Consider the following 13,159-nt stretch of genomic DNA (forward strand, 5'->3'; position numbering starts at 1 on the left):
CCATGGTAAAGACCCGGGGTGCCGTGGACAATCCAAACGGCAGCGTCTGAACTGATAGTGACAGTTCTGTACCACGAACCTGAGATACCCTTGGTGAGAAGGGCAAAATTTTGACATGTAGGTAAGCGTCCCTGATATCCAGTGACACCATATCGTCCTGGTTCGCTATCACTGCTCTGAGTGACTCCATCTTGATTTGAACCCTTGTATGTAATTGTTCAAATCTTTTAGATCTCACCGAGCCGTTTGGCTTCAGTACCACAATATAGTGTGGAATAATACCCCTTCCCTTGTTGTAGGAGGGGTACTTTGATTATCACCTGCTGGGAATACAGCCTGTGAATTTTTTCCCAATACTGCCTCCCTGTCGGAGGGAGACGTTGGTAAAGCAGACTTCAGGAACTTGTGAGGGGAAGACGTCTCGAATTTCCAATGTACACCTGGGATACTACGTGTAGGATCCAGGAGTCCACTTGCGAGTGAGCCCACTGCGTGCTGAAACTCTTGAGATGACCCCCCACCGCACCTGAGTCCGCTTGTATGGTCCCAGCATCATGCTGCGGACTTGGCAGAAGCTGTGGAGGACTTCTGTTCCTGGGAATGGGCTGCCTGCTGCAGTCTTCTTCCCTTTCCTCTAACCCTGGGCAGATATGACTGGCCTTTTGCCCGCCTGCCTTTATGGGTACGAAAGGACTGAGACTGAAAAGACTGTGTCCTTTTCTGCTGAGATGTGACTTGGGGTAACAAAAGTGGATTTTCCAGCTGTTGCCATGGCCACCAGGTCCGATGGACCGCCCCTTTATACGGCAATACTTCCATGTGCCGTCTGGAATCTGCATCACCTGACCACTGTCGTGTCTATAAACATCGTCTGGCAGATATGGACATCACATCTACTCTTGATGCCAGAATGCAAATATCCCTCTGCGCATCTCGCATATATAGAAAAGCATCCTTAAAATGCTCTATAGTCAATAAAATATTGTTCCTGTCAAGGGTATCAATATTTTCAGTCAGGAAATCCGACCAAGCCCCCCCAGCGCTGCACATCCAGGCTGAGGCGATTGCTGGTCGTAGTATAACACCAGTATGTGTGTATATACTTTTTAGGATATTTTTCAGCTTCCTATCAGCTGGCTCCTTGAGGGCGGCCGTATCTGGAGACGGTAACGCCACTTGTTTTTATAAGCGTGTGAGCGCCTTATCCACCCTAAGGTGTGTTTCCCAACTCGCCCTCACTTCTGGCGGGAAAGGGTATACCTCCAATAATTTTCTATCGGAGGAAACCCACGTATCATCACACACTTTAATTTATCTGATTCAGGAAAAACTACAAGTAGATTATTCCCACCCTACATAATACCCTTATTTGTGGTACTTGTAGTATCAGAAATATGTAACACCTCCTTCATTGCCCTTAACATGTAACGTGTGGCCCTAAAGGAAAATACGTTTGTTTCTTCACCGTCGACACTGAAGTCAGTGTCCGTGTCTGTGTCTGTGTCGACCAACTGAGGTAAATGGGCGTTTTTACAAGCCCCTGACGGTGTCTGAGACGCCTGGACAGGTACTAATTTGTTTGCCGGCCGTCTCATGTCGTCACCCGACCTTGCATCGTGTTGACATTATCACGTAATTCCTAAATAAGCCATCCATTCCGGTGTCGACTCCCTAGAGAGTGACATCACCAATACAGGCAATTTTGCTCCGCCTCCTCACCAACATCGTCCTCCTACATGTCGACACACACGTACCGACACACAGCACACACACAGGGAATGCTCTGATAGAGGACAGGACCCCACTAGCCCTTTGGGGAGACAGAGGGAGAGTTTGCCAGCACACACCAAAAACGCTATAATTATACAGGGACAACCCCTTATACAAGTGTTTTCCCTTATAGCATTTTCACATATGTAATCATATCGCCAAATAAGTGCCCCCCCTCTCTGTTTTAACCCTGTTTCTGTAGTGCAGTGCAGGGGAGAGCCTGGGAGCCTTCCTCACAGCAGAGCTGAGCAGGAAAATGGCGCCGTGTGCTGAGGAGAATAGGCCCCGCCCCCTAAAACGGCGGGCTCTTCTCCCGGAGTTTGTGAGATCTGGCAGGGGTTAAATACATCCATATAGCCTCAAGGGCTATATGTGATGTATTTTAGCCATAAAAAAGGTATAATACATTGCTGCCCAGGGCGCCCCCCCCAGCGCCCTGCACCCTCAGTGACCGCTGGTATGAAGTGTGCTGACAACAATGGCGCACAGCTGCAGTGCTGTGCGCTACCTTATGAAGACTGAAAGTCTTCTGCCGCCTGTTTCTGGACCTCTGGACCTCTTCAACTTCGGCATCTGCAAGGGGGGTCGGCGGCACGGCTCCGGGACGAACCCCAGGGTGAGACCTGTGTTCCGACTCCCTCTGGAGCTAATGGTGTCCAGTAGCCTAAGAAGCAAATCCATTCTGCACGCAGGTGAGTTTACTTCTCTCCCCTAAGTCCCTCGTAGCAGTGAGCCTGTTGCCAGCAGGACTCACTGAAAATAAAAAACCTAACTTAAACTTTTATTCTAAGCAGCTCAGGAGAGCCACCTAGATTGCACCCTTCTCGGCCGGGCACAAAAATCTAACTGAGGCTTGGAGGAGGGTCATAGGGGGAGGAGCCAGTGCACACCACCTGATCCTAAAGCTTTTATTATTGTGCCCTGTCTCCTGCGGAGCCGCTAAACCCCATGGTCCTGACGGAGTCCCCAGCATCTACTTAGGACGTTAGAAAAAATGACATTATAAGATCGTACTCTCCTTTTCATACCTGTCCTCTGTGAGATGAGGTGCAGGCATGCTAAGTGTGGCTTGATGATGCATTCATCATGTAACTAAGTGTGCATGGCAATGATTATAATGATGCAATTTGTGTGGTCATGCATTCTCTTTCCCACCTTGTGCCCATCAATCCGGGAGGTCTCAACCTAATTAGGAGTCTACTGCTATGTATAAAGTGCCTAGCAACAATACATGAATGTGTCAGAAACATGCTTATTCTGGGAGAAAAATGTAAAGTATTGTGTATATTGTCCTAAAGTGAAATGAAGGATGTGGCGGCGTAACGCTATAGGAAGCTGGGCGTTGTAGTAACTGTTTATTGTTTTGACAATATACATTTGTAGTTAGAACCGCAATCCAACAAAAGTAGGCAAATAGATCTTTTTCACTACTACTTCCTAAAAACTGGCATTACAGATTGTACTAATAAGCTCCATTCTCATGAATAAAGGATCAACTTTTATAAAATGACCTTTTTCACTATGTGCATGGGAGAGGTGTTCTGTAAAGCAGTTCCACCACCTACTGAAATGTGTTTATTAATGTTCTCTTACAGCCCTGGGTGAAAACTAGCAGACTGAAGAAGGGTTAGTGGGTGGACCAGTCACAATCCACAATCTGCAGCATCTGAGTGATCCTCCTGGTCCCTCCTTCTCTGCTGTATTTTTAAAGTGGCGCGTGGCATTGATAGGATGGTTCTATATTACAGGTAGGGTAAAGGGGCACATTAGTAAATGATTCTTGGTAGAAGGTAGCGCAACTTTCCAGATACAAATGTATTTTAATCTTTCACACATGAATAGTATAAACACTGATTAGATGAGTTATAGAGGTTGTTACCTGTATCGCTCCATGTCCAGCTTGTTCCCCAGTAAGAGGACCGGGCTTTCATGTACTGCTCCTCTGTTATATTGGGAGATGATCTCCAGGTATTGATAGCATCCCTCAAAGCTCTGCCTGTTATCAATACTGTACACCACCAGAAAGGCGTTAGCCCACTGTAAGTACCTCTCGGGATTCACTGGCCCATCCTACAGAGAATGGGGAAAAATTATTATACAGGTTGAGTATCCCATATCCAAATATTCCGAAATACGGAATATTCCGAAATACGGACTTTTTTGAGTGAGAGTGAGATAGTGAAACCTTTGTTTTTTGATGGCTCAATGTACACAAACGTTGTTTAATACACACAGTTATTAAAAATATTGTATTAAATGACCTTCAGGCTGTGTGTATAAGGTGTATATGAAACATAAATGAATTTTGTGACTATAGATACACTTTGTTCAATGCACAAAGTTACAAAAAATATTGGCTAAAATTACCTTCCAGCTGTGTGTATAAGGTGTATATGTAACATAAATGCATTCTGTGCTTAGATTTAGGTCCCATTACCATGATATCTCATTATGGTATGCAATTATTCCAAAATACAGAAAAATCCGATATCCAAAATACCTCTGGTCCCAAGCATTTTGGATAAGGGATACTCAACCTGTATAGCAAGATTAACTGAGAATAATGGAGGGTAAATCTAGACTATAAAGACATGAGTCTACATTCTTCACAACATTCTTAAATAAAATCTAGATTAAAAGAGGATCATACCTGATCAGCCCACTCCACCCAAACAGTGCCTAGGCCAGGCCTGACCAACCTGTGGCTCTCCAGCTGTTGTGAAACTACAAGTCCCAGCATGCCAGTTTTGCTATTAAGGAATGCTAAAACTGTGGCACAGGGATGTGTAGTTTCACAACAGCTGGAGAGCAACACGTGGGCCAGGCCTTGCCTAGGCCCTCTTCTGAGGACAACTTTCTGTTGGCATATAAGTAGCTTGCATATGGTAACTTTTTACTTTTGTTCTTTGTGTGTGTGTGTGTGTGTGTGTGTGTGTGTGTGTGTGTGTGTGTGTGTGCGTGCGTGCGTGCGTGCGTGCGTGCGTCTGTGTGTGCTCTAGTAAGAGTGATAATTTACAGTGTATATACAGAATAGGCATAGAATAATAGTTACTGATCTAATAAGAACTATACATTAGAACCAAGACGGAAGATGACTGGCGGTGTAAAAAGTAATTAACTAATTAGTGAAATATGGAAATGGGGGGGGGGGGGGGGCGCTGTATGTACTGTATACTTTCAGCTGGCTGCTCTTCTGCATCATAAAGGGACAGAAGATAGAGAAGAGTGCTTATTTTTGGTGCATTAGTACCAATGCAAAGATGAAACATTCCAATATGCAATAGTGACATGATTAATAGAAATAAGATGTATATCCTCTAATTTATTAAAATGGTTTCTACCATCCTACTTGTCAAAAATTACCCATGGTGTTATCAATAATAATAATAAATCAAATTAGCAGCTAAAGGGCCCTACACGCTGGGCGATTTGAATGATGAACGATACGAACAATGAACGATTTTTCAGTAATTATTTTTTTGCCTACACACTGAACGATTTGTATGAACGATTTGACATTGCAAACATCAATATCGTCCAAATTGTCTTGCAATGATAACTGATGATAGACCAACGATGATCGACTGCGGGGATGCGCAACGTTCATTGCCTGTGCCTCCACACTGAACTATATATCGTTCATTTTTTAACTATATCTTTCTAAAATGTCGTCCAGTGTGTAGGGCCCTTTAGTTTGGTAGTGGTTAGTGGGTTTTATACCATTGTTTATGGGCAGAAGTAACCATCTTTCAGACCTCCAACTATAGTATGTAAAGTCTCTCTACAGTAAAACTAAACTCCCTCTCCCACACATTCAGCACTTTTTTCAATTTCTATGAATGGGAATTATTTTTGACAGTGCAGGAAGCATAGTAAAGCTTGTTACTTAAGTCCCATAATTCACTCTCCCAGAGACAAAAATTATGACAGATTCAGCACTTATTCTAGTTGTCTATACATGTATATGTGTGTGTGTGTGTGTGTGTGTGTGTGTGTGTGTGTGTGTGTGTGTGTGTGTGTGTGTGTGTGTAATATATCTCTATCTATTTATCTATCTATCTATCTATCTATCTATCTACATATAGTATACAGTATATAATAAAAAAATAATTCTAGCTCAATAAAATATATGGGGATCAGGAAAAGGAAACCAATCCAAATCAATATAGAATTTTATAGTGATTATAAAATAAATATGACCAGTGATAATCAATGGGACGGATTGATCTCATCTATTAACCAAAGTATCTTTCATAATGGCAACATCTAAGTTGCATATGTTGCAAAATATATAATAGTATCAATAAAAGATGTCGCTGTGCTGACCACAAACAATACCTAACCCAGTGTTATGGCATCTAAATAAAAGTCCTTGTTATTGTAAATGTACTGTATATGAATATATATGAATAGTTATACAATCTGTATTTTATTGTTATCATCATGTACAGAGCTGACTCTTCTTCTCTTGTGTTTTTTTGTTGTACTCCAAGACAGTTGCCAAGTCTCTCTGCAAGAGGTCTGCCTGTCCAGGAACTGGTAGGAGAAATAACGTCATATTTCCAATAGGAGGGGTGTGTGTATTTTTCCTTTTGGATTTTGAGCTTTTTATGGCTTATGTGATTTAATGTGCTGATGACTGATCTACTTTTAGATTATTTATTGCCCAGTGCAGTGGAAATATTACATTAAGGCATAAAAGGAAATACTGCTCTGAATGAAAGACTCTGAATCTCCGTCACTACCGTACTTTAGCTCTGCTCTGCCTGAGTGATTTGTAAAACTGCACCAAGCTCAACATAGTTCTCCCTCTCTAATCACCATTACAAGTCACAATGTGGCAGAATAATGCAGTGTCAGTGAGAGGCCAATCCCTGGACCTGACAGTGGATTTTGATCACTTGATATTACAATGCATTCTGGTCACTGAGTCCTCAGCCAAGGTCAGCAGGTTTGAATAAAGACAGCAAAGTTCATGATCTGACTGTCTGGTGCATTTTCAGCTAATACCAAGAGATTCTGAGCATTTGTAACTCACTTCAAAGGCCTCTTTGAATATGGCCAAGATTGAGATCAAAAGATTCATTGTCTAGTACAGGAGCATTCTGTCTAGAACCTGAGCCGCGTTCTCCAGATCCCAGGATATTTATGTCCCACAAAGAGGTTCACTATCCGTCAGGGTGCAGCCAAAAACATGGCTGAAATCAGAATTAACCCTCTCTGATCCTTATGAGCGCCTCATGCTCTGCAATTGAACATAGAACTAAAATATGTTCACTGAGCTAACAAATAAAACATTGCTAATAAGAGTTTCTATTCAGTTTAGTACAATATTCGACATCACTTCAATGTCCGGCTGCACCCGTTGCCACTAATTACGGTAATCAATCTTCCATTTATGGGGTGCAAAGAAAATGAGCCATGATACTGATTGTGGAGCACCTTAGCCTGACCGTTCCGAAGCCACTGTGTGCACACTGAACTGAATCTCTACCCCCTTGGTTGTTAAAGAGTCTCCAGACTGAAGATAAAGTTTAGGTCACAATTATTTGAACTTCAGTGGTGTTAAAGAATACACCGCATCATCAGGTAGACAGGACCTAATCATTATGCACCAATAGGATTAGCATTCAGAATTTAGGACCCCCACGAGGGAAAATAAGTGTCGGTATGCCGGCTGTCGGGCTCCCGGCGCCGGTATACTGAGTGCCGGGAGCCCGACCGCCGGTCTAAAGAGACCCCTCTAATATATTCAGCTTGCACCACTTGTGTGGAGGGGGAGGTAAATGGCAAACTCCATACCTGCAGCCTGAATGACAGAGATCTCCTGCAAAGAACATGAGGGGAGGTGCTGCTAGCTACAGTAGAAAGGGCACATAAAGAAAGGTATATCAGTGTGGGAGAACTTGGCAGTATTTATAAGAAATTATCCAGGTGCATAGCATGTGTCAGAGATCGGGATGGGTAAGTAGCTACAGGTCAGGTGGCATACTTAGGAGTCTTACTATGGAGTCCTAATTTTGAAGAAGCCTCCTGAGACATTACCCCACAGCAAGGGGCAGTCACATGGTTAATGTGGCTGTATGGAGTCTCTGAAGCCATACTGTATAGGTTGTGATGGTCAGTGTGAATCCCTGTTTGTGGGGACATGGGGATTGCAGCCTGTGATGCTGTGGCAATAGTGATGCCAGAATGGCCTTTTATATACTAGGATGCACCAGGAGACTGTGCTGATTAATTTGATATGTATATTGTATGTGACTGAGGGGCAGATTTATTAAGCTCGGTGAAGTGATAAAGTGAAAGGTGATAAAGCACCAGCCAATCAGCTCCTAACTGCCATGTTACAGGCTGGGATTGAAAAATGACAGTTAGGAGATGACTGGCTGGTGCTCTATCACCTTCCACTTTATCACTTCACCGAGCTTAATAAATCTGCCCCTGAGAGACTAATTCAGACTAGATCGCTGAGGTGGCAGCGGTCGCAGTCTGAAGCCCTAGGTGGAGTGTGCCCAAAAGCATCTCAGGGCTGCGATCACCTCTTCCTGACTGACAGGAAGAGGCGGTAGTGGGGCAGGAGAGGGTGTGCCAACTGCGTTAGAACACTGTTGGTGGGGCGCGGTCCGGTCTACGCAGGCGAGTCCGGACACCTGCGGGGGCGCAGGGAGCTACTCAGCGGGTGCAAAAGCATCACCGCCGTGCAATGCTTTTGCACCCTTGCGGGGGGAGGGCCTGACATGTGGGGCGGACTAGCCCTGTGCTGGGCGTCTCCCCGCATGTCAGAGAAATTGATCGGAGATGTGCTAAATTTAGCACATCTACGATCAGATCTGAGTTACCCCCTGAGTTTGCTATAAGCAGCACAACGAACCTTGTGATGGAAAAAAGCTGCTGATGCTTCATTGTAGCACTTCATATACAGATTCAGAGACTCGGCTGCGCACAATAAAACAAGTATCATCAAATTAATCATAGTCTCCTGGTGCATTGTGTTGCAAATAAGACACCCGACGTTAGCAGAGTCTCGCAGGACTTGGTGCGCCTAGAGGGTCTTTTTGGTGTGACTGCAGCCGTGATGTATGAGGACACATCTGTACCTGTATGTGGAAGGAAATCCAGCACCCAGACGAAACCCATACAAACATGGGGGGAAACTGCAACCTCTGTACAGATGGGCCATGACTGGGATTTGTACTCATGACCTCAGTACTGTGAGGCAGTAGTACTAACCAACACACCATCTGTGCTGTCCAAATACTGTGTATCCCCAGCTACAGATTAGGTGATATATCTAACGATATATCTTTCTGACGTGGCTCAGAACAATATATATCGTCTAATGTGTATGGCCGATCGCACATACCCGCAGGTCGTTCCCTGGGTCGTCCCATCAGGTGTGCTGTCTGCCCAGTGAGATGATCCAGGGAACAACGGCATGCAGTTTTAATGCGGGGGGCAACAACATATCCTGCCTTTATCCACCGCATTGTGCAGTGTGTCCTGGTAGCGCAATATATCGGCCCGACTATGAGCTTAGGTTGGATGTGCTAGGTTTATTATATAGTCAGTTGAAAAACTTCAAAATGAGTTTATCATGTCTCCTCAGTCAGAGCCGGCCCTAACCAATATGATGCCCTATGCAAGATTTTGGCTGGTGCTCCCTAGCACCGCCGCTAGTTCCGCCTCTGACTCTACACCCCGTCTCCAGCACCATCATCCCTCACCCATAGCAGTCCTCATTTTGGTACTCCTACCGCCTATATTTTAAATAGGAACAATGCACACATTCGGCGCACAGCCCAAAAAGGAGCGAGTTCTTGCTGGGAAAGGGCATGGCCACAAAATAGTACCCCCAATTCAAATTACGCCACACAGTACTGCAACTTTATTCACATTATATCATGCAATAATTTGCCTTATTCACGTTACATCACACAGTAGAACCGATTTACCTTGCTTTTCTTTGAGAGTTATTAGCGTAAACCACTAGTGGGTTTATCACTAAAAAGAGAGCTTAGTGTGTGGCGCACTCTTTTGCAATGATTTTGTAAATGACAACATTAAAACGTAACTTTTATTAATATCTTAAAATAAATCTCTTAATCTTTTGAGAGTATATGAATTGTGATATGTTGCCCTAAAATGAAATAATAATATAAGTTTGTATCAAACTCCTCAATACAGTTAGGGCAATTTCAACTGTGTTAAGCCTAATAAAATTGTTAGAATTCTATTATATCAGCTGAAAGTTATCAATGTATGAGAACCTTCTTTAATGTAATTGGTGGTATGTTACAAGAGTCTGATATTAGCTGCCCCCTATAGAGTATCATCTCCAGCGTATGATGATAAAATAATCAGTGATAGTAGGGTTTACATTAATTGAAAATATGAACATTAAAGAAAAGATTTTTTACATGCCACTGAGGGCTTGAGTATCCAAATGCGTACTGTATCCTTTTACCAGTCTGTTAGTCAAAGTTATATAAACCTGTGCAGTCAGCTATTAGATACAATTTAATACATAGTTGTGTCCACTGAAATGGAGACAATGTATTGCTATTTGCTATAAGCCTGTTTGAAAAGAAATTAAAGTGATAGATAAACAGTGTCTAATACAAAAGAAGTATAATCAATCAAATCGGTGAGTACATATAATAACAGATACCGTATCCTCTCAACAATTTCTCCTTATAACAGATTAACAGATATATGCTTCTCCTTTGCAAGGAAAAGAGTTGCGCAATTGAGTTTGTTATAAGCTTAGACTTGCACTTACATTTGTTGTGTACAGAAATAATCCGTTAATTATTAGTCAACAATTTAAACCAGACTGTGATTTTTATTGGTCCAAAACCGCATGCACTTAGTGGTATAATTAACCCTTCTGAGAAGAAATAGGGTTCACCTAAGTTAACTTGAACACTGTTAACTGCACAATAGGACCCTTAATTATAATCCATGGTCCTGTTCATATGATCATCTAGACATCTATCCCAGATTATATTGCACACATATATCATTAATAAATTATTTGGAAGCAAATTTGGGTATGGTGATATAGATAGTAAAGGGGTCCCGGGGTGAAATGATGGCCTCCCCTTCTGCTTCTCCATGTGCCGGGGAAAATGCCCAAGCAGTGAATGGAAACAATGAGAGGGGGGAAGAACCGTCCACCTTGGGACAGAAAGGGAGAAACAGAGCGAGCAGCTTCTGCTGTCCCCGCTTCACATCCCCCCACCCCTGTTGTGTGTACACATTGCAGGGGGGGCTGCAGATGCGAGACAGTTGATGAGAGAGCCGCTCTGAATACCTATTGTGATGCAGTCTCTGGTGTGCTGGTGAGATGATGCTGTGGGTCTCCGTATATTGCTGGGAGTCGCTAGGGTGCTGGATGCCGGGCCGGGTGTTACTCCCGCACCTCCGGAGGTCATACGCGTCCTCGCTCCCACTGATGACGTACGTTTCGCATAAGCTTGGTAACGCATTGTGTATGCAGATACAGCCACAGTCACACGCAGAATATAGGCATGCCGCATATCATTTTAATCAGCAGAAGCTGCTTGTGCCCCTAGGCATTCCAAATACCCTAGGCATTTGCCTAGTTTCCCTATGCCTAGGGTCAGCTTTGTCCACAGTACATATGGGCAGACAGACAGGTGAGGGGAGCATGGCTGGATTAAGGTTTCTGGGTGTCCCTACCAATAAAGTTGTCAACATGATATGCTGGCGTTGCTATTAAAAAGTATAATGTTGAAATACTCCTAACACCACAAATGTGTTAAACACACTATTGTACCCCCCCCCCCCCCAGTAACATTATGCAACACAGAAACCCCAGTTCACATATGCCACAGTACCTCCACACTAGTTATGTAGATTTATGTGCCCTCCCCTTCACCCCATCCCTCGGTGTGTGGGGGCCCCTAGGTGAGGCACCACTCCGGCTGCCTGTTGTTAGTCCAACTATGGAGGTGAGTGCAACAAATGTCTCTTGCCTTTTTTGTAACAAACCACAACTAATATCATGAAGTATAATTCAGTATATGCAATGAGAAGCATATGATACATTATGGGATATACACAACATCAAGATAATGCATCAAAATAGATCTCTGGTGGAAAACGCTGAGGACAAAAAGAGAACTAAGCTAGCAGGTTCTGTGGATGCTGACACTGCAGCCTCTATTTTATGTACATTTGTGTGGCAGAGAATTTAGACTGTATAGGATAGAATAGATACAGATGTGAATGATTACATATACTCTGTAAAGCTCTGTGCAATACTGTTGCTCTATCTATAATGAATAATAATAACTCTAGAAGCGTCACAGCCTAAACTACACTGGTACACCTCCGAGATCACATGATTCCTGCAGATTAATCACTCACCGGATCAGCTGTGTCCATAACTCTTACAAGAACTGGCTGATGGTCTACAATTTCCTCTGAGGAGTATGTGTCCTCTGCAACACAAAAAGAAATACAAAAAGTATGTAATAGTCGTGATCTGCATATATAGAGCCCCCAGAACCAGAATAGCCTTTACAGGACTTCTTAGGTTTACTGGTACTATAAATAATTTATTTCACATTTCCTTTTTTATCTTTGCACATATGCCTACTCAGAGCCGGCCCTAACCAATATGATGCCCTAGGCAAGATTTTGTCTGGTGTCCCCTAGCACCACCGCTAGTTCTGTCTCTGACCCTGCACTCCTTTCCCTGCCCCATCACCCCTCACCCATAGCAGTCCTTATTTTGGTGTTCCTACCCCCTATATTTTAAATAGAAACAGTGCGCACATTCGGCACACAGCCCAAAAAGGGGCGTGTTTTTGCTGGCAAGGGGCATGGCCACACAATAGTACCCCCAATTCAAATTATACCGCACAGTAGTGCAACTTTATTCACATTATATCATGCGATAGTCTCCCTAATTCACGTTACATCACACAGTAGTACCACTTTACCTAATAAACGTTACTCCTCGCAATAGTGCCCCTTATTCACATTACACTGAACTGCTCCTTATACCCCTTTTACACCGCCAGCATATAACATGGGTTATTGCACATGAACGTGCGTAACCCGTGTTGCTGCTCGGTGTAAAAGGGTCGAGTTGGAATAGTCTGGGTCGAGTGACCCCGTATTCCAACTCGGGAAGTTTGCAGGGTTGAGCATGTGTTCAACCCGGCAAACTGTGCAGTGTAAACGGTAGCTGGGTTGATGCGACCCGGCTTCCCGTTTACAGTCTATGGTGGTCATTCCATGTTGTTCGCTCATTGCCATTTTTCGCAACGCAGCGATTAGGTGGAAAATGCGCATGCGCTAAGTTATTTAACACAAAACTTTGTAGATTTGCTGGTGTTCGTGTGACGCTTTTCAGCCG

General features: G+C 43.6%; 1 protein-coding gene across 5 annotated transcripts in view; it reads right to left on the bottom strand.

Moving 5' to 3' along the window:
- Positions 1 to 13,159, bottom strand: part of RASL12 (RAS like family 12) — a 219,731-nt gene that overhangs the window by 14,552 nt on the left and 192,020 nt on the right. For all 5 annotated transcript variants that reach the window (XM_063925632.1, XM_063925634.1, XM_063925633.1 and 2 more), the window contains exons 4-5: positions 12,163 to 12,236; positions 3,650 to 3,840 (exon numbers count right to left, since the gene is read on the bottom strand). In XM_063925632.1, coding sequence (XP_063781702.1) covers positions 3,650 to 3,840; positions 12,163 to 12,236 — 265 coding nt within the window. The remainder of the gene's footprint in view (positions 1 to 3,649; positions 3,841 to 12,162; positions 12,237 to 13,159) is intronic.

This window comes from Pseudophryne corroboree, chromosome 6 (assembly GCF_028390025.1).
Source record: "Pseudophryne corroboree isolate aPseCor3 chromosome 6, aPseCor3.hap2, whole genome shotgun sequence".
NCBI lineage: Eukaryota > Metazoa > Chordata > Amphibia > Anura > Myobatrachidae > Pseudophryne > Pseudophryne corroboree.